The sequence below is a fragment of the Saimiri boliviensis genome, chromosome 17 (genome assembly GCF_048565385.1).
Source record: "Saimiri boliviensis isolate mSaiBol1 chromosome 17, mSaiBol1.pri, whole genome shotgun sequence".
In the NCBI taxonomy this organism is placed as follows: domain Eukaryota; kingdom Metazoa; phylum Chordata; class Mammalia; order Primates; family Cebidae; genus Saimiri; species Saimiri boliviensis.
This window is the reverse complement of record NC_133465.1, coordinates 62,794,772-62,819,667: the sequence shown is the minus strand read 5'-3', so window position 1 is coordinate 62,819,667 and position 24,896 is coordinate 62,794,772. Positions and strand designations below refer to the sequence as shown.

Genomic DNA, 24,896 nt, shown 5'->3' with positions numbered 1-24,896 from the left:
CATCTCAAAAAACAAAAAACAGTCACACTTCGCTAAACATGGCTGCTAGGAAGCCTTGGGCTGAACTTGTAGCTGACCTTACTTTTACTAATGGTGTGGGATTTTACTGCATGCAATTTTTGCAGCAACTTTCTCTATAGTCTTTTTATTTTTGTACAGATTTGTCTATCCTAAATCTTATTGAACATATTTTTTCTTAGCCACAGGAAGTACTTTTGGGAATGAGATGGTGTGAATTATACAGAACAAAAGTAGCACATTAGGAAGGACACCCACAGGTGGAGCACTTAGTCATTCCGACGGGCAAACAGCCCTTGCTCAGGGAGCCCGAAGAGGAAAGCTCGTTTAAAAATATGGTGAAATCTATATGTGAGATGCTGAGTGATGCTCTCAGACAAAACCCAGAGATGATGACATCCTTGCAGGCACCCAGTGCATATTCCTTCATACTCTGGAAACTGATCAATCAATGAAATGGACATTGTCTCTTTTCTTATCGCTTGTACATGTCAGTTTGAGGGACAAAAAATACTACTTTATGGTGTGAAGTGCCTATTTACAATAGTTCTTGAGGAGCAGCTCAGAGAGTCCATGACATTAAAGATAAGACACTTACTGTGTATACAGTCAGTGGGGAAGGTGGCACAGCAGTATTTCCGAGTGGTGGGGCCCCACCAACACTCATACCATGCCACCTCCCCGTCCCCATACACTACATATTCATTGGCAGGTGAGAGTGCTTTTTTTTTTTTATGAACAATCTCCTCTGGTCTTTAGTATGCATTATGGTTCTCTCTCTCTCAATTTTTTTTTTTTTTTTTTTTGAGACTGAGTTTTGCTCTTGTTGCCCAGGCTGGAGTGTTCAGTGGCATGGTCTCAGCTTACTGCAACCTCTACCTTCCGGGTTCAAGTGATTCTCCTGCCTCAGCCTCCCCAGTAGCTGGGATTACAGGCATGGACCACCACACCCAGCTAATTTTTATATTTTTTGTAGAGATGGGGTTTCACCATGGTGACCAGGCTGGTCTTGAACTCCTGACCTCAGGTGATCCACCTGCCTTGGCCTCTCAAAGTGCTAGAATTACAGGCATAAGCCACTGCACCTGGTCATGCATTTGTGCTTTTCTTAATGCCCAGTTTTGTATGAAGTCCTCAAAAATCCCCTTTGAGGAGTCATTGAATCACATTTCCATTTTCTTTCATTAGGAAGCTATGTCTGGCCTGAAAAATAAAAAACAATTTTATGGTTTCTCATAAAGGTGTAATTTTGTTTCACTCTTATTCACTTATTTTCACAGTGGAGAGAATAAAATTATTTCCCCACAGGAATCATAGTCCATTTTATGCCTTTCATGTTAGTGATTTCCCCCCACTCATGGCTCCCTAAGAAAAACTAAAGCAATTTGAAAAGATTTTGCAATCTTATAATAGCAAAGTTGGTTCTGTCCTGATAAATTAGGTGATGGATGACCACTACCTCTTAAGTCCTTTTGGGCAAATGACTAATTCTCTGATTACGTCCGAGAAGTGGAAACACATGAATTTATGTTCTGGGTCTTCAAATATCTTCCCCCTTTCCCTTCTTACATTGACCTAACCTGCCTGAAATTAATGAAGCAAACACCCAGGGGCAGAGGCTGGAAGTTTTGTGAGGCTAGAAGCTTATACAAGGATCCTTTTTAAGAAAAGCAATACAAAAATATCTTACTTCCATAATTATTTACAAAAACAGATGACCACATGAACATACTGCCCAGATCCCTCCTGGGCCCTGGAAAGGCCCGTGCAAGAGAGCTCCCTGAAGCTGAAACTTTACTGGCTTCATGGTAAGTCCATTTCTGCAGGCTCTGCATTGTACCAAAAGTCCATGTACACTATGCACATTTGAATTTCCTACTTGTATATGTGAACACGAGAACGTAGATAACGCCTATACAGAGAATAAATAGGAACATACGAGTATAAATATAAGAACACAAGATTACATACTGAGTTTTAAATACACAAACACACAGATGCTTTTTTTTCCCTTTTCTTTTTTTTTCTTTTTTTTTTTTTTTTTGTTGTTGTTTCGTTTTTGTTTCATTTTTTGAGATGGAGTCTCTCTCTGTCACCAGACTGGAGCGTATTGGTGCGATCCTGTCTCACTGCAACCTCCGCTTCCCGAATTCAAGTGATTCTCCTGCCTCAGCCTCCCGAGTAGCTGGGACTACAGGCACATACCACCATGCCCAGCTAATTTTTTTACATTTTTAGTAGAGACGGGGTTTCACCGTGTTGGCCAGGATGGTCTGGATCTCTTGACCTCGTGATCCACAAGTCTCGGCCTCCCAAAGTGTTGAGATTACAGGCGTGAACCACTGCGCTCAGCCTATTTTTGTTTCTAAAGCTCATACTCAGGCACAATCCCTTTTCTCCAGACTTTGAATTGTCTACCTGTATTTCAATGTTCACTTTAAGGGGGAGGTAATCAATTTAGCACATTATCATTCAATCAGACAAGCTGACTCAAACACTGTTCTCTGAATTGAACTCGTGCTGAGCAATTCTCTACTCTAGAAGCCAGGTATGAGGGGTGGGAGGCAGTAGGCGGGTGGGGGTAGGGAGACCATTGCCAGCAGGCCGAGCCTGGCTTGGTTTTTTCCCACCTCCCAAGCAGTTCAGATACTGGTTTGGAGGTCTCCATTAAGGAGGGTCCTCTGGGTCTCCGTGGTCTCATTCAGCCGGGATTTGTCCTGCTTACTGTCACTCCGCTCCCCATCATCTGTGCCGCTCACCTTGACCAAGCAGAGGACATTCTGGAAGCTCTTCTTGAAGTTGTCAGACAAGAAGGCATAGAGGATAGGGTTGGCACAGCTGTTAGCATAGGTGAGGACCACCACAAAGTCAAACATGCCTTTAAGGGCTGGGGTGGGACTGATGGCCATGGAGACAGAAGAAACGTTGAATATGTAGAAGGGAAGCCAGCAGAAGATGAAGACAGCCACCACGATGGACACCATTCGGGTGACCTTCTTCTCAGACTTCTTCCTCTTGGAAGAACCCACTCGGATGCCAGAGGACTTCACCTTGATGATAATGAACAGGTAACAAAGACAAATGATGGTGAGGGGTACGAGGAACCCTAGGATGAACGTGTAGATGATGAACCCCGTGTACCAAGCCCCAGATTCACCTGGCCAGTTGATGGTGCAGCTGCTTCTTCCCCACTGGTTGCTCCGGAGCCCAGCATATATCATGATGGGCAAGATGACCAGCAGAGAGACTCCCCACACAGCCATGGTGATCATCTTGGCCGTCCGGGGTCTCCTCCACTTGGCCGACTTGATGGGGTGGACCACAGCCAGGTATCGGTCGATGCTCATGACTGTCAAGCAGAAGATGCTGGTGAACTGATTGATGCCATCCACAGTCATGACCACCCGGCAGATGGCCTTGCCAAAGGGCCAGTGGACCAGAGCCACCTGCATAGCCAAGAAAGGCAGACCCAGCATGAAGAGCTCATCTGCAATGGCCAAGTTGAGAATGTAGATGTTGGTGATGGTCTTCATCTTGGCATAGCGGAGGATGACGTAAATGACAAGTGTGTTACCACACAACCCGACGATGCAGACCACAAAATAGATGAATGTGAGGACTGCATTGCTCGTCAGGTCATAATATGGCTCTGTCTGGTTTGAGATGTTGGCCGACTCCACAGAGCCATTGAGGTCAAATGGAATGGATAGCCATGTGTGGCTTCCATTGAGCGGCTCATCCGCCATGTCTGTGGCTGCTTTTCAGGGTTACACTAGTTCCAGCCAGCCCAGAGATCTTATTCTCACCTTAATGGACCCTGGAGGCCAGGGATCCAGTGTGACATCTGGAAGGAGAAAAGGAAGATTGGCCTGTCAGTCATGAGCTATTTAAACTCTCACCAAATTCACACATTTCTGGTTTACCCTCTCAGGCATACTCTTAAATTGAAAAACAGATTATCTTTCTACATCAATATTAGGCTCTAGCGTTCCTCCTCAGTGTGCAGACTTTTTCGAGTTGTTTTTCCAATAGTAGGGAAGGGTTTGGGTCGAGCCGTCCTCTGCTGACGCACATGTCGGGGAGGGCCGTGGCTTCAAAAGCACATACTTTGACCCTTAAGAAGTTGACTGATCTAAACTGCAGAAAGGCAGAGCCTGGAGAAAGAAGTTCAGCCCCTGACCTCAGAAGGGTCTGACACTGACATTCCTGGCCTCTTCCCTACCAGGAAATCCATGCTGACTTGCTAACGGCCTTGGAGTCTTTCCGTTCTGAAAACACCATAGCGGAAAAAACCCAGACTCTAGAGGTAGAACAAACCCGGGTTCCACTGCTGAGCCCACGTGACCGCATGTCTGGTCCTTAATGGTTCTGACTCTTGTTCACATGAGGGTATCATGAAGGTTAAATGACGGAACGTATGTGAAAATGCCTAGCACTGTGTGGGGCTCGTCATGGGAACCTCGTTGCTTCCCCCCATGTTTCCCTCTGTCATCTCATTATCTCTGATTTACTGAAATCTTCCTACGTGGTGAACCAATTTATAGTCTTCGGTATACAAGATAAAAGGCTGGTTTGCTTTTATTTTTGAAATGTAAGCTTCGGTTTATTTTTTGTTTTTCTTCTATTTTTGTTGTCCAATACCACCTAATGCTTGACTTCCTCAAGGACTCTTGCCCAAAGTCCCTAAGGGGACGCTGCTCCCAAGTGCTGTAACACCCCAGAGAATTTGTCTGCCATTTTCTAATTAAGGACAAAAACGGGAAGCAGGTGTGGGACGCAAGCTCATACACAGAAGTAGGCAGAAGGCTTCCAGCCCTGGTATAGTTCATTCACACCCACTATTCACTTGATCTTCCTGACTGTCCTAGGTGGTAGGGATAATTACGCCTATTTTAGAGATGTGTAAACTGAGGCTTAGAGAGTTTAAGGAGTTCACTCCCATTCTCTTGTGCATAATTGGTGGATCTGGGATGTGAACACAGGCCACCTGGCCCCATCTTTTGCACGTCTCAAGGCATCCCGTCTGCTCCCCAGTGGTCTAGAGACTGAACGGCTGATAACTGGGCTTTGGTTTAAAGCAACTGACTCCTGTGTTACTTCCTTACTGAGAGAAATAATTGGAACACTACTGGCTTGGCTTAAGATCTAAAACAATAGTTCATCCCATAATTAAGTGATTGATATACAGCCATTCCAAAACTATCATGGGGAACCGGGAGGAGGCTTCTCTGTGCTGACAGCAGGGATGTAGGGATGAACAAATGTGGCTAGTGCCCTCTAGAAGGTGATAATTTAAAAGGGGAGACAGGCAAGGAAGCCAACTCATAGCGGGTGGGAATTGCATGAGAGATAAACGAAGGACTTAAGGATGCCTTCGTTTCCTGGGGGATTTAGAGGAGGCTTCCAAAGAGAAATATTTGAGCTGGGTCTTGGGTGTATAGAAAGTGAAGCAGGAGGGCAGCAAAGAGGTCAATCTGGAAAGCGGTGAGCTGTCCAAGGGGTGGTGTGTTCAGCAGAGTGGGAATAACCCCTTGGCTGACACATTTCCCCTGAGCTAGGTACCTTCCCTGGTGCCTGGGTATGGATGGAAGATTGCTTCTTAATCCTTGGAAAGACTGCAGCTGAGTTAAAGGAGACTTAGCCGGCAACAAGCACTCGAGGATCCTGGCACACCTTTGCCTCTGATTCATTCTGAACTGTCAGGTGCATTGCTTGTGCCTTTCCTGCTCGCTTCCCTACCACACAACTGTCTGTGAAGTGAGATCTGGGCTTTGTGGCTGAACATTTTGTGAAGTATTTGGGGGACCTGGAATTTCATGTCTGTATCGGGTAAAAAAGCATAAATGGGCAGCAATTAAAGCAGAAGCTGTACAGAAACTGTGGTTAGTATCCCTGGACTAACTTGGGTAGTTTCACGATCATTTCTAACCATCTTGTCAGTTTAATTCTACAGAGCCAGAATCCTATTCAAGCTGCCTGCAATTAGAGTGTACATTAATCATGGGGATTTCCAGGAGCCCATTTATATAACACAAATGGTCACACTTCAATGTCTGGGTAACACGGAAGCCTCCGGGGCTGGGAGAGCCCTGTCTAAGAGCTCTTGGGCTAGGAAGGATGATGGTGCAGGGAGTATGAGGGAGGGTTGAGTGTTGCCTTCCAGTCCTAACTCGGTCATCTCAACTGGAGTTTCACTCAACAGGACAGAATCGCTTAATGGTAGCAACAGACGGTTCAGTCTTGGTGAAGGTGGTGGAGGTGGGAGGCTGGGGAGTGGGTTGAGAGTGGGAAGGCTGCTCTAAGCAAGAAATGAGCTTTAATCATGGGGAGTCTTATTGAACAAGGAAGTCAGCTGCCTAATGTCTTCCAGAGACTTCTGTTTCGTTTTTATTCCAGAGAACGAATATTCCAATGCCAGGCAGCCAATGCTTGTTGAATTGTGGTTAAATTAAACGGACAAGGAAGTTTGGTTTTCTGCATTCTTTGTTTTTCCAGCCCAAGAATTGTTAGATGCTGGAAATGGCTAGCAGTTGGTTTCCTCTGAACCAAGCCCAGGCTCTGTGGAGAAGAGGGTGAGAATAATCTCACATACCCCACCTTCCACCCCTCTTTCACATAGGGGGTGTGGGTACCAGCCCAAGAAATGAGTGTTGGGATGGGAACCAGGCATCAGGGGAGGTCCTAAATCCCACTCAGGGTCAGTTTCTCCTCTCCCCATCATCTTTCCCGCATTCAGTTCCCACCCCTGCCTCCCTCGGGGCCTGCACAACCCGGCTTGGTCTCTGCGGGGCTGGAGCAAGAGCTCCCACTGGCAGAGTGACAAAAGCCCCTGTGGGCCTTCGCGGCGAGTGAGCGCCAGGGGAAAAGCCAGGGCGGTGCTGGCCTACAGGGTTGGGAAATGGAGAAGCGAATGTCAGGACTGCGGAGCCGGTGCTCCCAGCTGGCACAGAAAGTCCTCCTCCTGGCCATCCAACTCGCTGATCCTCAGAGCAAGGGTTTCCGAAGACCTCCGTGCCATTTCCAAAAAGACAAGGGAAGAGTGGAGATTGTAGCGCCAGCACGCCCGGTCTCTAAACGCAGAGCAGGGAGTACCGGGTGTGTGGCGGGGAGCTGAGGACAGAGACTTCGGGGCGCAGACGACAGTCGCTTGGGGACTTGGCCAGCGGCTTTCGGCACGGGCTATGCAGAGGTTTGGTCTCTCCAAACCTTGACACAAACTGTTCTTTCTGTCCCGAGGTGGGGGACGGGGGCGGATCCTAGATCGTTCAGCGTCTGGGAGGAACTGGAGGGAAGCCCCTCTTTTCTCCGCTCAGCGCCCGCCGCCTGCCTCTGGCAGACTCGGATCTCCGGGTGCGCTCCCGCAGGAGCCCCAGGCTGGCGCCCGACACATGCCCTCACGGCCTCGCTCCCCTCGCGCAGGGTCTCTTTTGCAGGGGGCTGAGAGAAGTTGTCCCCCGTCGCAGCTTAACCTGAGGTCTCTGGCTAAAGGGCACGCGCCACGCACACGGGCATGAGGCTGCGAGGACACGTCCGTTCCAGCACACTCTACTCACAGCCCCCTACTCAGGCAGGGGCACCCGCTGTCGTTCGTTCCTGCTATAATCACCCCAAAAAGCACAAGGGCGGAGAATCACCCATCGGGACCTACGCTCAGGCGCTCGGATGGGCACTCCGCCATCAGCGCAGATGCACACAGGTGCCCAGGTGCGCTTCCCGCTCCCTCCATCTCTGATACACACACACACACACACACACACACACGCACACTCACCTCGCCTTGGCTGTTCCGCTGCAATCCGCTAGCTCCGGTCTCTGGCACCCAGCGGCTGTCCCCAAGCCAGCTGGGCGCCCGGGCGCGCAGCAGCTTGGCTAGCGCCTGGCGCCCGACTTTTGGGGTGCCTGGCTCCTCGACCCTCTTGAGCCGGCTCCTGCTAGCCCCTCGCCGGGAGAGAGCTTTCCTTACCCGCAGACACCCGGCGCCAAGCCTCGGACTGGGGTTCTGGGCGCGGGTGGCCTTGCGAGCACGAGCGCATGGGTGGCTGCGTCGCTTGGACTGGCCCAGGCAGCAGGGGCCCCTCAGCACATTTCCCCACGCCCCCCTCCCGCCACGTCACAGCGGCTTCGCTCCGCCCCGCCCTCCTCCCTGGTCCTGTAGAAGGACAGGGGTGATACTGGCTGAAAATCCTGCGTGTGGTCACGGGCAGAGCTTACAGGCAGCCTGGGAGCGGAGAGAGAGGGGACCCGCATGCGGGGGCGTGAAAGGTTACGCGTTTTCGGTCTCCCCAGGACTCATGGCAAGGACAAGCGCTATTTTCCCTCTGATTTCACAGAATCGATTTCCTTCCACCCAGCATATTTCAGGCAGCTGGAGTGGCGGCCGGGGTGATCCAGACTTACACCGGGGACCTCGGTGATTTTCTTAGCCAAACAGCAAAGCCGTGTTTACCGTGGGCCAGCCCCGGGCGCAGGGTGCAGGGCGAGGTGAAGGGGACAGCGCTTCTCCGTGCAGTTCCCAGTGAGCGCAGGGCGTGTACGCCCGCACCTGGAACCCAAGATTCAGTCCTAGGAGCCATCGGAGGCTCAGTGGAGGCCAACTGGTCCCAGCTGTCCCTGCGTCCCGCAGCTCGGAGGTGCAGTGGCCATACAAGTGGTTCCCTTGCTGACCCCACGTCTGTGAGCACCTGCGGGTCTGACCCAGCACCATGTAGTCCTTCCTACAGGCTGTGAGGGAGCAAAGGGGAACGAGCAAGAAGTGGGAGGTATGTACATGGAGTTGCAGCATTTATTTTTGACTGTGGTGATTCAGCCTCTTTTCCAATAGTTTAATAAGTCATAATGCTGCAGCCTCCCCTTCCTCAGCCTCCTCCAAATACGTGCGCGCGCGCACACACACACACACACACACACACACACACACACACACATCATCCTCAGTACAGTTTTAGAGGATGGGAAAACAGCAGGCAAAGCCCGACTAGCTTTCTCTGTGAGCTGAGCTGCCTTGATCTGCCCATCCAATTATTTGATTTCCAATTCACCAGGGAAAAGTAAAAGTCCAGCAGCTGTGTTGCAGGTGGGATGAGCTCTAGAGATAGATGAGTGTGACATGGGAAGGGAACCACTGGGTACAGCAGCCGCCAGCTGCTCTCTTCTATCTGGGTCAAACTGTATCTTGGGGTACCCACTGTAGGAGGGGGATCAGGGACTTCCATCTGTTTCTGAGACGTTGGTCATGATAGGTCTTAAATCTTGGCATCCTGGAGCTCAGGGCGAGATGGAAATTGAGCTACAATTGCCTTAAGTCCAGCAGTCAATCTGGGAACCAGCATCTCTTTTAGACATGTGCATGCAAGGTGGAAGGGCTGGGGTCATACCTCACTAGAAGAGGCTGTGTCTCTGCTCACTGCTAGTGGGAAGAAGAAGCAGAGAGGTAATAGTAGTATCAGGAGGGCATCGTGGAATTGTGCTCAGGGGATCTCACATCCTCTGGTCACACAGTTGCTACAATGCCTGTTGACACCTCCAGTTTAAAACCAGTAACCTGACTGGTTTCCAGGAAAAGAAGGAAGAGCTAGGAAGTGCCCACTCTGCCCTCAAATTCCTTTCCTTTGTACCATGTTATCTTTTAAAAGTTCTCAAACGGTTAATACCAAATTTATGTTTGTTCGTTCTTTCTCTTTCCTCCCTCCCTCCCTCCCTTCCTTTCTTTTCTTTTTCTTTTCTTTTCTTTTCTTTCTTTTTTTTTTTTGAGACAGTCTTACACTGTCACCCAGGCTGGAGTACAATGGCAAGATCTTGGCTCACTGCAACCTCCACCTCCCAGGTTCATGCAAGTTTCCTGCCTCAGCCTCCTGAGCAGCGGGGACTACAGGCACACACCACCACACCTGGCTGATTTTCTGTATTTTTCGTAGAGACATGCTTTCACTATGTTGGCCGGACTGGTCTGGAACTCCTGACCTTGTGATCCGCCCGCGTCTACCTCCCAAAGTGCTGGGATTACAGACGTGAACCACTGCACCCAGCAGGTTTATGTTTCATTAAAATAAACAAATAAATAACTAAATAACTGGAGCCAGCAGAGTCCGAGATGCTGCTGCTGTTCTACCCTGGCTGTGGGAATGGGCTAGTGATGGACGGCGGCCAGCACTGCTGCTGCTTCGCCTGCAACACGTGCCCCTGTGTACACAACGTCACCTGCAAGGTAACAAATTGGAACTACTCAGAGCTGAAAGAGGTGGCTGATAGGCTTGGGGGAGCAACTGCCCGGGAAGATGCCGACTCTACCGAAGAGTCATGTCCCAGAGGAGAACTGCCTTATGCTTACTGCATGTAGACTCAGACTTGCTCTGCAGACGAGCTGAAGACCACCTTCTGCCAGCACTGCAGGGCTCAGTGTGGGCACCATGGGAGGGGAGTAGGGCAAGGATGGCCCAGCGGCCCAAGCAGCTGCTTACCTCGGGGGAGATGCTCAGCTGGGAGTATGTCTCATGTGTCCTAAGGGTCTTTGCTCGTGTGGTGGAAAGCTAACCCTTTTGAAGTGAAGAGCCAGGGTGTCGGGAAATGCGGATTATCTACCAGTCAGAGCGGATGAAGTCATCGATGTCCAGGGAGTTTTTCTGTGTGGCGAGGACACCCATAACTAAGTATGCCATGTTTAAAGAAGTCCTGTTCTTTTTTTTTCTTTTCTTTTCTTCCTTCTTTCCTTTTTTTTTTTTTCTTTTTTTTTTTTTGAGATAGAGTTTTGCTCTTATTGCCCAGGCTGGAGTGCAATGGTGCAATCACAGCACACTGCAACCTCCGCCTCCCAGGTTCAAGCAATTCTCCTGCCACAGCCTCCAGAGTAGCTGGGATTACAGGTGCCTGCCACCACACCTGGCTAATGTTTATATTTTTAGTAGAGACAGGGTTTTGCCATGCTGGCCAGGCTGGTCTCGAACTCCTGACCTCAGGTGATGCACCTGCCTCAGCCTCCTAAAGTGCCGGGACTACAGGCCTGAGCCACTGTGCCCGGCCTCTCTATGTACATTTATTTATTTATTTATTTATCTGAGATGGAGTTTCACTCTTGTTGCCCAGGCTGGAGTGCAATGGTATGATCTTGGCTCACTGCAACCTCTGCCTTCAGGGTTCAAGAGATTCTCCTGCCTCAGCCTCCCGAGTAGCTGGGACTACAGGCAGGTGCCACCATGACTGGCTAATTTTTATAATTTTGGTAGAGATGGGGTTGCACCATCTTGGCCAGGCTGGTCTTGAACTCCTGACCTAAAGTGATCTGCCCACCTCGGACTCCTGAATAGGCTGAATAATCCCAATATCCTGGGATTACAGGAGTGAGCCACCACCACGCACCACCCGGTATGGTCTTTAATGTGGATGAGCAAATAAAACAACATCCCCCTCCATGCACTTTCTTTGTCAATTCTTCCCCTCCTTATCGCATAGGGCAGGCCCAGCCTGGAGAATGTACTGATCCACCTACGTTAGGCACACCTGTCTTAACGGCAGCTGGCTGAGTGGGCTCTGAACAACATTGACCTTGACAGCAGAAATGTGTCATCTAGGATGATTGTTGGTTTTGTCTAGATAATGTATGCCTCCTCCTCTCTCACCTCCCCACTTTTGGAGGCCTCCGAAGAGCCGCTTGGGGGGCCACCTGCACTCAGAGGCCAACCTCAAGTTCCTATTCCGCCCTGGATCCCCCCAGGCTATTTTGACTTTCCCCTCCATCTGCTGAATGAAGTCTGAGCTGTAATCCACATGGGGCTGCCTCTTCTTCCTAGGCAGCTTGATTAGTAACTAAGTAGCAAAATCTTGAGCCAGAAAAATAGAGGGGTTGGGGCGGAGATAACCTTCCAACTGGCTTGTTTGATATCTTTAAAGCAATTAAATGGCACCCTTCCTTCTGTCAGCAGTTATCAGAGAGACAAAAGGTGGCAGGAAATTAAGAAAAGGAACAGGACAAAGGGCCAGGCCAGTGTCCAGCCCTTTCCATGGGGAGCGGCGGTCCAGTTCACTCTTGCCAAGAGAAGTTCATAGTCTAGGAACTCCACAGGGAAGACACAACTCCCAAATAGGTCATTATGTCTCTGAATGGCTTAATAAATTAAATAGGAGAAATTTACTCTGCAATCAATTTAGTGAAAGTAAGTATCGCAATTAAGCCTGGAGGAAAGCAAGAGAGCCCTGGGGGGAGGATTGGATGTGTTTGGGAGTGTAAGATACCAATGCGAGCATCCAATGTGGTTTTTATCATCTTTTTGGGAATGCCAGCGTGAGGTTTGCCATCTCTATTGATGAGATATGGTCAGTGCTCCTGCCATGGAGAACGTGAGATTTCCGGGAGTGGAGGAGGCAGGGTGGAGGGAGAAGATGCTCAGCATGGTGATCATAGTACCTTGATTTCCAGGGACACTCCTGTTTTTAGCTGTTCTTTCCCTTGTACCCCACAAACCATCCACATTTTACTCAAATGGAAATGTCAGCATGGAAAAGCCTTTCTGATGCCGTGGGTCCTGATGTGTAGTTTGGAGAATATGGAATGCAGTCACCATATTGTCGTTTAAAAATTTGAGGGCTGGGCACAGTGGCTCACGCATGTAATCCCAGCATTTTGGGAGGCTGAGGAAGGAGGATCACTTGAGCCCAGGAGTTTGAGACCATCCTGGGCAATATAGTGAGAACTCATCTCTACAAAAAAATTAAAAAAATTAGCCAAGCATGGTGGTGCACACCTGTAGTTCCAGCTAGTTGAGGGGCTGAGATGGGAAAATCTCACGAGCTTGAGAGGTGGAGGTTGCAGTGAGCCCAGATCATGCCACTATACTCCCACCTAGGTGATAGAGCAAGACTCTGTTTCAAAAGAAAAACGGGGTGGGGGGGCGGTGGTGGCATTTGGTATAATCAATGTAATAGTCTTTTCAAAAACACAAGGAATTCAAATGAGGATCTTTCTTCCTCTCTCTCTCCCACCCCCAACAGCTATGAGTCTGGCACGGTATGTCACCATTTTTCTCTATTAGCAGCCTCAACCCTCAGGGAATACATTGGCCAAGTGGGTGAGTAGGCATTAGGAACTCTTTGGAAACCACCCCTAAACAAGTCTAGAAACAGGAATCATGGTTAGAAGACACTATGATCTAGATATGATTCCCTTTGTTTCTTCTCTCTCGCATTTTGGCAGAAATGCATATAGACATAAAATCCAGGAGCCAGAAGGGATCTTAGACATTCTCAGGTTCCTAGCCTACATCCCATTATTATCCAAGTAAAGACACCAGGCTCAGAGAAGACAGGTGACTTGCCCAAGGTCAACCAGCAAGGGAAGCCCAAGGCCACCCAGCAAGGGAGTGGCAAAGTCAAGAGTCAAATCAGCTCTTCTGAATCTCGTATTCATGCCCCTTCCTGCACAGGGTGTGAAAGCTGGAGGAGAGGAGTCCCCAGCTTCTCCACTGTCTGTCCCAGCTCTTCTCTGGCAGTACATTCTTCCTGATAACCGCCTCCCTGCTGCTCTTATCTGATCCAGCTTCTCTTTTTCGGTGCCATGGTGACAGAGTTGCAAAACTTGAGGCTCTCTCCTGCTGTGACTTTTTCCAGAGTGTGCTTCCTGGACCACTAATTCTCAGAGCAAGACGCTCTGTAGAAAAATCAGCTGGGCGTGGTGGCTCACACCTGTAATCCCAGTACTTTGCGGGGTCAAGGCAGGTGGATCCCTTGAGCCCAGGAGTTCGAGACCAGCTTGACCAGCATGGTGAGACCCCCATCTCTACTAAAAATACAACAATTAGCTAGGTATGGTGGTGTGACCTGCAATTCCAGCTACTCGGGTGGCTGAGGCACAAGAATCGCTTGAACCTGGGAGGCGGAGGTTGCAGTGTGCTGAGATCACACCACTCCACTCCAGCCTGGGGGACAGAGTGAGACTCTGTCTCCAGAAAAGAGAAGGAAAGAAAAAGCACAGGGAACAGGCAACTCTGGGGAACGCTGCACAGGTGGGCATTCACCCCATGTCTTGCAGATACACGCGCGCATACACACACACACACACACACACACGCATGCACACGCACGCACACGCATATTTTGAGACAGTCTCACTGTGTCTACCAGGCTGGAATGCAGTGGTGTGATTTTGGCTAGCTGCAACTCCGACCTCCCAGGCTCAAGCCATTCTCCCATTTCAGCCTCCCAAGTCAATGGGACTATGCCGGCTAATTTTTGTATTTTGTATAGAGATGGGGTTTTGTCACATTGTCCAGGCTGGTCTTGAATTCAAGTGATCTGCTGGCATCAGCCTCCCAAAGTGCTGGGATCACAGGTGTGAGCCACCATGCCCGGTCTCACATGCTTGTTATAAGATCCATTACGTGCAGGGCGCACTGAGTGTTTCACACGCTTTTTTTTTTTCTTTTTTTATCTCATTTAAATCTCTCAACCTTTGTGGCATATGCCTTTATCGTTAGTAACATTGGCATTTTGAGAAATCTTTCAGTAAAGACACCTGTTGATCTTTTTTTTTATTATTATTGTTATACTGGGATATATGCGCAGAATGCAAAGGTTTGTTACATCGGTATACACGTGCCATGGTGGTTTGCTGCATCCATCACCCCATGAGGCGTTTCTCCTTATGTTATCCCTCCCCTAGCCCCCGACCCCCGGCAGGCCATGGTGTGTGATGTCCCCTCCCTGTGTCTATGGGTTCTCATTTTCAACTCCCACTTATGAATGAGGACACGCGGACACCCAGTTGATCTTTAACCCAGTGTTTCCCAACTTACTTAGCCATGGATTCCCTATGAGTAATTTTCCCTATGAGTAATTCCCTGAGTAATTTCCAACACATGTTCTGTGCTTATTCTGTGCTTATTGTGTGCCAAGCACGGTGCTGGATGTTTTCTATTAACTCATTTAATGATTTCTATTAACTCACTTGTAATCCTATGAAGCACCATCAGCATTATGAATCCCCCCTTTTGTGAATGAAGCAAGTAAGGCACAGAGAAGTTAAGGACCCTGCCCAAGGCCACACAGCTAGCAATGACAGCTTAACTACCAAATCCTGAGGATAATTATGCAGAGCAACAATCATTGGCGAATGGGGCTCCCACCTTCCTTAATCATTCTTAGAGGTTGATTACAATAGAAGACAGACACTCCCCTCCCCTGATGAATAGCTGCAATTGTTTGTTGTTGTTGAGACAGTATCTCATTCCATTGCCTAGGCTGAAGTTCAGTGGCACGATCACCACTCACTGCAGCCTTGAGCTCCTGTACTCAAGCGATCCTCCCATCTCAGCCTCCGGAGTAGCTAGGACTACAGGCACGCACCAGCATGCCTGCCGAATTAAAAAATTTTTTTTTTTTTTTTGGTAGAGATAGGGTCTCACTATGTTGCCTGGGATCGACTTGAACTCATGGGCTGACGTGATCCACCACCGCCCCCCCCAGCTTCGAACCTCTGAAGTGCTGGGATTACAGGTGTGAGCCACCGTGCCCGGTCCACAATTGTTTCAAGCCCTTCTTCAGGCAGTTACTCTCCCATCCTCAGAACGTCTTTGTGGTTGAGTTCTGTATTGTTTCCAGTTTCTCTGAAGCTCTGACAATCATCCAGGCCTCCTAGAAGAACCCTTTTCCTCTCTGTTCCATAATGACAAGTGACAAGAAGTACTTGGTGCTCTCCTGGTGTGTGTGTGACTCCCCCCTACAACCCACCACCAAATGCCGAATTGCCTGATTAGCCTATTCAGAAGAGCAGCCTCTTCCCCAAAAGAGGAGCTGCTGCTGGGGGGGATTTATAGAGTCACAGCAGCAGAACGCCCCTCTGACATCACCTGTGTCAGGGCTTGGAGACCAGGCTGCTGCTCGGGAGAATCCCCTGGGAGTTTGAAAACAAAGGGTACCCTGGCTCCGTCCTTAGCGAGTCTCATTTCATTTTTGGCATGGGGCCCAGATAATTTTCAAGCTCCCCTAGTTGATTTTCATGTGAGCTAGAGCTGACAACCACTGAGAGTTAAACTGTCTCGTTTTGGATGTGAAGGAACTTCAGATCAGGATGGGGAAAGACGGTCCTGGGTCAGGCCACAAGCAACTCGGGAGCTCTCCTCCTCCAGGGAGGAGGCTGTGGACTCACACAGTACTCCATCAGCCTGGGAGCCCTGTTCCCTGGGCAGAAGGCACTCTGAGCAGGGTTTGTGCAGCCGTGGGGCCTGGGAGTCTCTGTTCCATGAGCAGATGGAACCAGAGTTTTCTCTCTGATAAAGAAAATCCCCTTCAATTCCCTCTCCTCTCCTAGTAAGATAGCGGGTTAGACACCTCACCTCGCTTCCCTTTGGCAGGATGTACTGTCTCCTGCAGAATGGGTGTTTCACAGCTTGTAAAGGCCAGCAACTACACAAATGGGCCAGAACCAGTAATTAGGTTCTTCGTTGTAATTAGAGCAACGAAGGTCAGAATCCAATTTAATCATGGCCAGAGTTGACCATACTGGCCTTCTCCTTCTTGGGGTCTCTGTTCCTGTGTGTCGCCAGCAGCCGGGTACCTGGGTGAGGCTCCCACCCTGTCCTAGCTGAACGGAGAGCCCCTCCTTGCTCTGGAAATTCTCCTCAGTGCTATTCTTCTCATGCTCGTGACCCAAGCAGTAGCACCTCCCTAACGGGCCACAGAATATTTAAAATTTAATAGGGCTTTGGGGAGGCGCAGACCCACAGGAGAGGATTTCCGAGGGGAGATGTTGGCCCAGCGTTGTCACGGGTTCGGGGTGGGTGGGTCTTCATGCTGAGCAGCCTCTCTCATCGCAGAGCCTGTTTGTCTCTCTGTCTCTCTCTGAGTCAGGAATTTCTGCTGCTGAAGGGCCTCTGCCCTGCCAGAAGAAGCAAACACCAGTAGTGAATCCAGCCACTGCTGCTGATATATTTCAATTACGTTTCCAAAGAGGCTGCAGTTCCTTAACTGGCCCCAGGGTGGGGTGAGTGCACAGAACTCACTTCCTGGGGCGGCTTCTGTGAGCTCCGCACCAGGCCCTGGAGGATGGGGCCCCAACAGCCACCCCAAGGCCTTTCTTTTTTCACTCTCCTCCCCATCCTCCTGCCAGTCTGGGGATGTGATGCTGCCCTGTTAGAATCAGGATGATGGCAGGGCCTTGGAACCCAGATTCTGTCTCCCCTTCTCACGGGGGCTTTCCTCTCTCTGGCAAAGATAATCTCCTCTGAGATCAGGGTGCCTTTCTTGGAAAGAGCAGGCATGAGATTGCTAGAGACCCAGGTGAGAGGCCATTGAGGGCAGATGTGAATTCTGTGAAGGGAGTGGATTCCGTAAAGAGAAATGGATTTGGAAAATAACCTTGAAAAGCTATGGGGCAGAGCGGGGGAGGGGGGGCGCGTTTAGTGTCTGATTGGAGGCTGCATGCCAAAGCTGCAAATGATGCTTTTGCTGAGTGCTACAAAAGTTTCTGCAAGGCTGAAAGGGTGGGTTTTTCCTCTTTGACATAGGATAATGACTCCTCGGAGCCCATGGGCATCGGAACGGGTTTCATTCACAGGGCCTGGAGGGACTTTGTTCAGCCAGGTGAGGCCGGCGTGATGAGACCTGGCCTCTTTCCAAAAGTAAGAGTTCCCTGGTGGCTTCTTCTTGCTCCTTTGTAGGGGAGCCAGCTTGTTGGCTTTTTTTGCTGGTTGGGCTGCCAGTCCCCAAGCTTCATGGTACCCACCTGCCTGAGGCCCCAGAGCAGATGGCCGGCCTGGTGAGGGGGAGTGGGAGGCCCCCTCCCACCCCAGAGTCATTCATGTGTCTCCTCTCCCCCTCACAGCCCACAAACGGCTGCTCCTCCTCCTCTTCCTCCTCCTCCTCCTCCTCCTCCTCCCTCCCTCCCCGCTCCCCCCTCTCTCCCACCTCACTCTCCAGCAGCCAGGTCTGACAGATTGTCCCTGTACCTGCTACTAAAACCTAATTTCTCTGTACCACTTCAGACACTCAATCTTCGGACACCCTGGCAAGACCTTTGACTTGGGGTTGCAAAGCCTGACAATTCTAGCCTTTGTTTCTAGCCTGCTGGAACACTGGACTCTGTGGAATAGATTCAAGGCTTGGGAGGTGTCCTACCCCCAGTAGAGACAGGTAAGGACGTTGTAGGACCCTAACATGACCTGACACAGCAGGGGACTGGGGAGATGTGGCATGGCCTCACAGAGTGATCCTGCAAAAGAACTCACTTTAGTGCTCCTTCAATCATAAGCCCATTTAAACAGAATTTAAACAGTTTTTTTTTTTTGAGATGAAGTCTCATTCTTGTCACCCAGGCTAGAGTGCAATGGCACCATCTCAGCTCACTGCAACCTCCACCTCCCAGGTTCAAGCAATTCTCCTGCCTCAGCCTCCCGAGTAGCTGGAATTATAGGCACCCACCACCACACCCAGCTAATTTTTTTTATTTTAGTAGAGACGGAGTTTCACCATGTTGCCCAGTTCTTCAACTCCTGGCCTCAGGCAATCCTCCCACCTCGGCCTCCCAAAATGCTGGGGTTACAGGTGTGAACAACTGTGCCTGGCCTATGCAATCCAACTTTAGACTGTGTCTTCTCAGGGCGAGGGAACTCAGAAGCCTACCCCAGGCCTGACACCCTTTGCCAGTGTTCAGAAATCATGCAGGGCAGTCATTGCTTTAGTGTCTTCCTGCCCTTTGCGGGTCTTTCAGAAATCCAGTGTTTGTTCATGGAATCTTATAGCCTATTGAGGAGAGAGGCTATCAAGGGTTGTCATGTCTGAAACTGGTTTTGTTCCTGTTTCAGTATCTTGTCACAAAACTGGCAGTTGATCACAAAGCAATTAATGGTCCATCACTTCATGAACATTTGATGCATTTCTTTCGTTTTTTTTTTTTTTTAAATGGAGTCTTGCTCTGTTGCCCAGGCTGGAGTGCAGTGGGGTGATCTCAGCTCACTGCACTCCATCTCCCGGGTTCAAGCGATTTTCCTGCCTCAGCCTCCCAAGTAGCTGGCATTACAGGCACATGACAATGTGTCTGGCTGATTTTTGTATTTTTAGTAGAGACAGGGTTTCACCACATTGGCCAGGCTGGTCTCAAACTCCTGACCTCAGGTGATCCACCCGCCTTGGCCTCCCAAAGTGCTGGGATTACAGACATCACACTTGGCCAGATGCATTTCTTTAGTGGGGTGGGAGGGAAAGTAGCTCTGTAGCCCTGAGTAGATAGACACTGCCTAGTGGGCTCAAATGACTCATCCTGGTTAATTTCTTCTAAAATTACATAATTCTCTATAATTTGAGGTCCAGATAGTAAAATAGATGCTAATCTTTAGTACAAACCAGTCGAATGATCTGTTTGACCAGTAAAGTCTTTTTATTTGAAATTTTATTTTTATCAAGCCAAATGGCAGGATTAGACTTCTGATGAAAAACAGCTGACCATGGCTGGGCGCGGTGGCTCACGCCTGTAATCCCAGCATTTTGGGAGGCCAAGGCGGGCGGATCACTATGTCAGGAGATCGAGACCATCCTGGCCAACATGGTGAAACCCTGTCTCTACTAAAAATACAAAAAATAAGCTGGGCGTGGTGGCATGCACCTGTAGTCCCAGCGACTCGGGAGGCTGAGGCAGGAGAATTGCTTGAACCTGAGAGGCAGAGGTTTCGGTGATCACGCTGCCGCACTCCAGCCTGGCAACAGAGCGAGAATCCGTCTAAACAACAACAACAACAACAAAACCCCCAGCAGACTCCTGCTTCATTTTTCTCCACCTCTGATATATTCCCTAAGGACAAGACCTTTCACTTCTTTGTTTTATTTCTGTTGCTGAATTTACCTCTATGTTTTCTAAATGGCACGCTTACATTTCTATTTCTTGATTTTCCTGTTTCGGACTCTTGGCTTCCTATGAAAGATCCCCAGCTCAGCACTTATACGATGAACTTCCTACTCCCTTTCCTTCCAATATAGTTACTGTGTTAGTTCATTCTCACACTGCTATGAAGAAATACCCGAGACTGGGTAATTAATAAAGGAAATAGGTTTAACTGACTCCATTCTGCATGGGTGGGGAGGCCTCAGGAAACTTACAATCATGGCAGCAGGCACTTCTTCACAGGGTGGTGAGAAAATAAGTGCCCGCAAGAGAAATGCCAGATGCTTATAAAACCATGAGATCTCACGAGAACTCCCTCACTGTCCCGAGAATAACACAGGGGAAACAGCCCCCGTGACTCAGTGACTTCCCACCAGGTTCCTCCAACCACATGTGGGGATGATGGGAATTCTAATTCAAGATAAGATTTTGGGTGTGGGGGGACGACCACACCGCATCAGTTAGCATCATTTTTTTCAGGTCAGTGGTCAGTGTTTGCATGACTCTAACAATGTCAACATTATTTACAGCTGACCCAGGCACTGTGCTTTGCTGGCCTCTTTTTTTCTTGTAGACTCTTTTCTTTTCCCTGAAGTTAATGATTACCTCTTTGTTAAAAAAAAAAAAAAAAAAAATTTCTTTTTTTGAGACAGAGTCTCACTCTGTCACCCAGGCTGGAGTGCAGTGGCATGATCTCGGGTCACTGCAACCTCTGCCTCCTGCGTTCAAGCAATTCTCCTGCCTCAGTCTCCCAAGCAGCTGTGATTACAGGCATGCATCACCACGCCCAGCTAATTTTGTATTTTCAGTACAGATAGGGTTTCACCATGTTGGCCAGGCTGGTCTCTAACTCCTGATCGCAAATGATCTCCCCACCTCAGCCTCCCCAAATGCTGGGATTACAGGCGTAAGCCCCCCCGCCGCCCCTCCAGTTTTTTAACTTGCTTTTTAATGTACCCATTAATGATTCATTCCTAAATTCTGCAGAGTCAAAAATCTTCTCTAACTTTATTCAACATTCATTTATGGCTTGGAGGCATTCTTCCTGGAGAGCGTTATCCTTCTGCTCAATCTAAACCATTGTTCTTGAAGTCTGCTGCACAGCTCTCATCTCGTAATTTCTCTTCACCATTACCCTGAGGATTTCTTTTTCTTTCTTTCTTTCTTTCTTTCTTTCTTTTTTTTTTTTTTTTTGAGATGGTTTGTTCTTGTTGCCCAGGCTGGAGTGCAATGACGTGATCTCGTTTTACTGCAACCTCCGCCTCCCAGGTTCAAGCGATTCTCCTGCCTCAGCCTCCCAAGTAGCTGGGATTATAGGCATGCACCACCATGCCCAGCTAATTTTTTGTATTTTTAGTAGAGATGGAGTTTCATCATATTGGCCAGGGTGGTCTCGAACTCCTGACCTCAGGTGATCCACCCACCTCAGCCTCCCAAACCGCTGGGATTACGGGCGTGAGACGCTGCACCTGACCTACCCTGAGGATTTATTTCTTGCTTCCCAGTGTTTGTTTTCTGTTTGCTTTCTTTCTCTGTCTGGCTTTCTTCTTTGTTTTGATGGAGCATCATCTCTGTGAGTTTCTTGAGAAAGGGTATGTGGTAGCCAGCATCCAAGATGAGCCCTAATAAACCCCATCTCCTGGTATTCACACCCTTCACGGCCCCTCCAACATTGTACCAGGATCTGTATGATCAATGAATATGGTGGATGATGGTGTGTCACTTCAGAGATTAGGATATAAAAAGCACTGTACCTTTTATCTTGGAGGATGTCTCCTCCCCCCCTTCCCTTCCTTTTACCTCCCCTCTCCTCTCTTTCCCCTCTCCTTTCGAGGAAAGGTCGTGAGCCCTGTCTTGAGCAGTCCTATAGGATGGGACGGTGGAGCCTCCAGCCAGCAACCACAGGAATGAGCTTGGAGGTGGATTCTTTAGCCTCTGTCAAGACTCAGATGGCTGTGTCCCCATCCAAACCTCGTCTTGAACTGTAGCTCCCATAATTCCCACGTGTTGTGGGAGGAACCCTATGGGAGATAACTGAATCATGGGGGAGGTTTTCCGCATGCTGTTCTTGTGGCAGTGAATAAGTCTCATCAGATCTGATTGTTTTATAAGGGGTTTCCCCTTTCGCTTGGCTTTCATTCTCTCTTGCCTTCCACCATGATTGTGAGGCCTCCCCAGCCACGTGGAACTGTGAAGCCATTAAACCTCTTTTTCTTTATAAATCACCCAGTTTCAGGTATGTCTTTATCAGCAATGTGAAAACAGACTAAGGCACTCCCTAATGGCAAATCCAAAACCAAACCACCCAGTGAAGCCACTGCCAGCTAAGCCACTCTCAAATTTCTTTCTCATGGAAAATAGATAATAAATGTCCTTTTTTTCAACCACCGAAATTTGGCGTGACTTGTTATGCAGAAATAGATAAGACAAAGGTCAATCTTTTAACACTGTGCTTAGGTAAAAATGCCTTTATTCTACCCTCACTTCTGACTGATGGTTTAGCTGTGCATAGAATTCTATTCACCCATTGGAAATCCTCTTCCCTCAGAATCTTCGACATCTATCTGCTGTATCCTGGCTTACAGTGTTGATGTGGGTGTGTCCAATGTCTTTTCCCAAAACCTTTTAAAATCTCGTCTTCCTTACAGTTGTTACAAAATTTCATCAGGCTCTGCTTTGGTGTGAATAGATATTTTTCCTTTATCATTTGTGTGTTTTGCATTCAGTGAGCTCTTTTAATCTGGAAACGTGTGTCTCTTATTTTTAAAAGATGTTGTTACATGAATTTTTTTTTAATTACTCCCCTTCTGTTGTCACTGGTCTCTCTTTCTGGCACTTCCATTACTCAGATCACTTCTCTGGTTCCCTTGGCTTTTCTCTTTTATTTTCTGTCTCTTTGTCATTTTGTTTGAATTTCTGGGTGATATTTCTAATCATTCTGTTGAATTTTTAATTTCAACAATTGTATTTTTTTTTTCTTTTTTTGAGATGCAGTCTCACTCTGCCACTCAGGCTGGCGTGTAGTGGCACCATCTGGGCTCACTGCAACCTCCACCTCCCAGGTTCATGTGATTCTCAGGCCTCAGTAGCTGGGATTACAGCTGTGTGCCACCACGCCTGGCTAACTTTTGTGTGTTTAGTAGAGATGGGGTTTCGCCATGTTGGCCAGGCTGGTCTTGAGCTTCTGACCTTAAGGAATCTGCCTGCCTTGGCCTGCCAAAATGCTCAGATTGCAGGTGTGGGCCACCATGCATGGCCTCTATTGAATATTTTTTATTTCAGCTATTGTGTGTTTAAGCACTTGTTCTGGTCTCTAAACATTCTCTTTTTGTAGCCTTCTGCTCTTGTTTCATGGATGTAATATTTTAATCTCAAGTTTCTACAAACCACTTCTTTTTCACTTTCTTCTACTTCTTGATGATCTGTTTCCTTTAGATTCCTTTATCCTATTTATTTTCAAGGATTTATTTTAGTTTTCTTTCACTTTTTGTTCATGTTGTCTTCATCTTACTGATTTTTTTTTCTGTCTTTCAAGATTTTTTGCAGATGTCCTTGACGAATTACATTTCAGAGCAAAGCACTGAAATGCTTTTTGGAGGCTCTTTGCACACAGGTATGGCTGTCATGTGGCGAATTTACTGAAGGATTGCCACATGGAGACCGGATTACTTGATCAGAGAGCTTCGCTTAAATTCCGCTTGTTTTTATTGGTCTGGCAGCTTCCCTAGAATCCCCCAACCTGGCTCCTGCAGTTTTTTTTTAAGTTATTTAAGGCATCTCCTGCCATAATCGAAGGGGCAGAAGATCATCAGTATGTCAACTATCATTTGATACAAGTAAGGAAGGTGAGCTTAAGGTCCCATATCCTTTTTCTGATCTGTGTGCAGACTAGTGGTCCAAAGCAGTACAGTGGTCCCCAGTGCCCTTGTAGTGGTCCAGATTCTCTTTATTCATCTTCGTAGCCAGTTGGAAGTGGATTCACATCAGGGTTTTATGGCATAGAGTGTGGTTGCCATCTTCCCAGAGAAAGGGCTGGGACCTGATGCGGAGATGGGGTAGGGATACACTGGGTGTCTTGTGTTCTTCGTAGTGCGACTTCAGAAACACATTCAGCACGCTGACTGCCACCCTGGGGAGTGTGACGAAGTGGGCGAAGGCCTTCCACATGCTAGCTGAGCCCTCCTCGCCATGGGCACCATTCTATATAGGCTGCCCCAGCTGAGGGTGGGACCGACCCTGTAGGCAGGAAACCCCAGACATGGCAGCTGCTGCCGTTTTCAACCTTGACCAGTTCCTGCAGCTTTATGAACTTGGCCATCAGCGCTGTGTGCCAAGCAGGAGAAGACGGTTCAGGGTTTCGCTATTTAGTATGAAGATGTTCATTTAATCTCCCCCCACCTTCCAGTGGACCTGTATCCCTCAGAGCTTGACTGTTTCAACCATTTCACAGAGTAAACCTTGTTTTTTGTTTTGTTTTATCTTGGGGTGGAGGAGGCTTCGCAGTGTGAGGGAGTGGATATAAGTAGCTAGTTGTTTGTTATAAAGTCATTCAACCACCCTCCACTTTCCGAGCCTACCCGGAGCCTCCAATTCCTGGATCTTTTTGGAGTTCCGCCACTTCCTTTTGGGTTGGCTTTACCCATCTAACCTCGTATTTAATTTTCCGTATTCTGCAAGTCAGTTAACTCCTTGTCACTTACCAACTTCCAGCATTTTGTTGACATTTTCTTGTCATTTCTTCTGTCGCTCTCTTTTTTCTTAAGTTTGCTTTTAAAAATATCTTTACTGTCATCTTACAGGAGTTTGGAAGGAAGAAGAGAAAACTACATGTGTTTACTCTGCCATATTTAACCAGGTGTCTTAAAAGGTAGTCTGCACTTGGATTTTGTTGCTCTGTGTGTGTGTGTGTGTGTGTGTGTGTGTGTGTGTGTGTGAATGTGTTTAGCGTTTGTTTGTTTTTGGTTTTTTTTTTTTTTTTTTTTGAGACGGAGTTTCGCTTTTGTTACCCAGGCTGGAGTGC

General features: G+C 48.4%; 2 protein-coding genes and 1 pseudogene across 2 annotated transcripts in view; 1 reads left to right on the top strand and 2 right to left on the bottom strand.

The window, feature by feature from the left end:
• The window catches only part of SLC39A11 (solute carrier family 39 member 11), a 541,921-nt gene that overhangs the window by 24,802 nt on the left and 492,223 nt on the right, over window positions 1–24,896 (top strand). The window lies entirely within an intron of this gene.
• SSTR2 (somatostatin receptor 2) lies at window positions 789–8,100 on the bottom strand. Its single transcript, XM_010342547.3, has 2 exons — window positions 7,790–8,100; window positions 789–3,862 (listed from the first exon to the last, which is right to left on the bottom strand). Exon 2 carries the CDS (start codon window positions 3,762–3,764, stop codon window positions 2,661–2,663), a length of 1,104 nt encoding a protein of 367 aa, XP_010340849.2. The 5' UTR covers window positions 3,765–3,862; window positions 7,790–8,100; the 3' UTR covers window positions 789–2,660.
• LOC101043450 (cytochrome c oxidase subunit 6A1, mitochondrial pseudogene) lies at window positions 23,815–24,136 on the bottom strand (annotated as a pseudogene).

Excerpts from the sequence above, each read along its gene's own strand:
- SSTR2 (XM_010342547.3), bottom strand. The coding sequence starts at position 3,764 with ATGGCGGATGAGCCGCTCAATGGAAGCCACACATGGCTATCCATTCCA.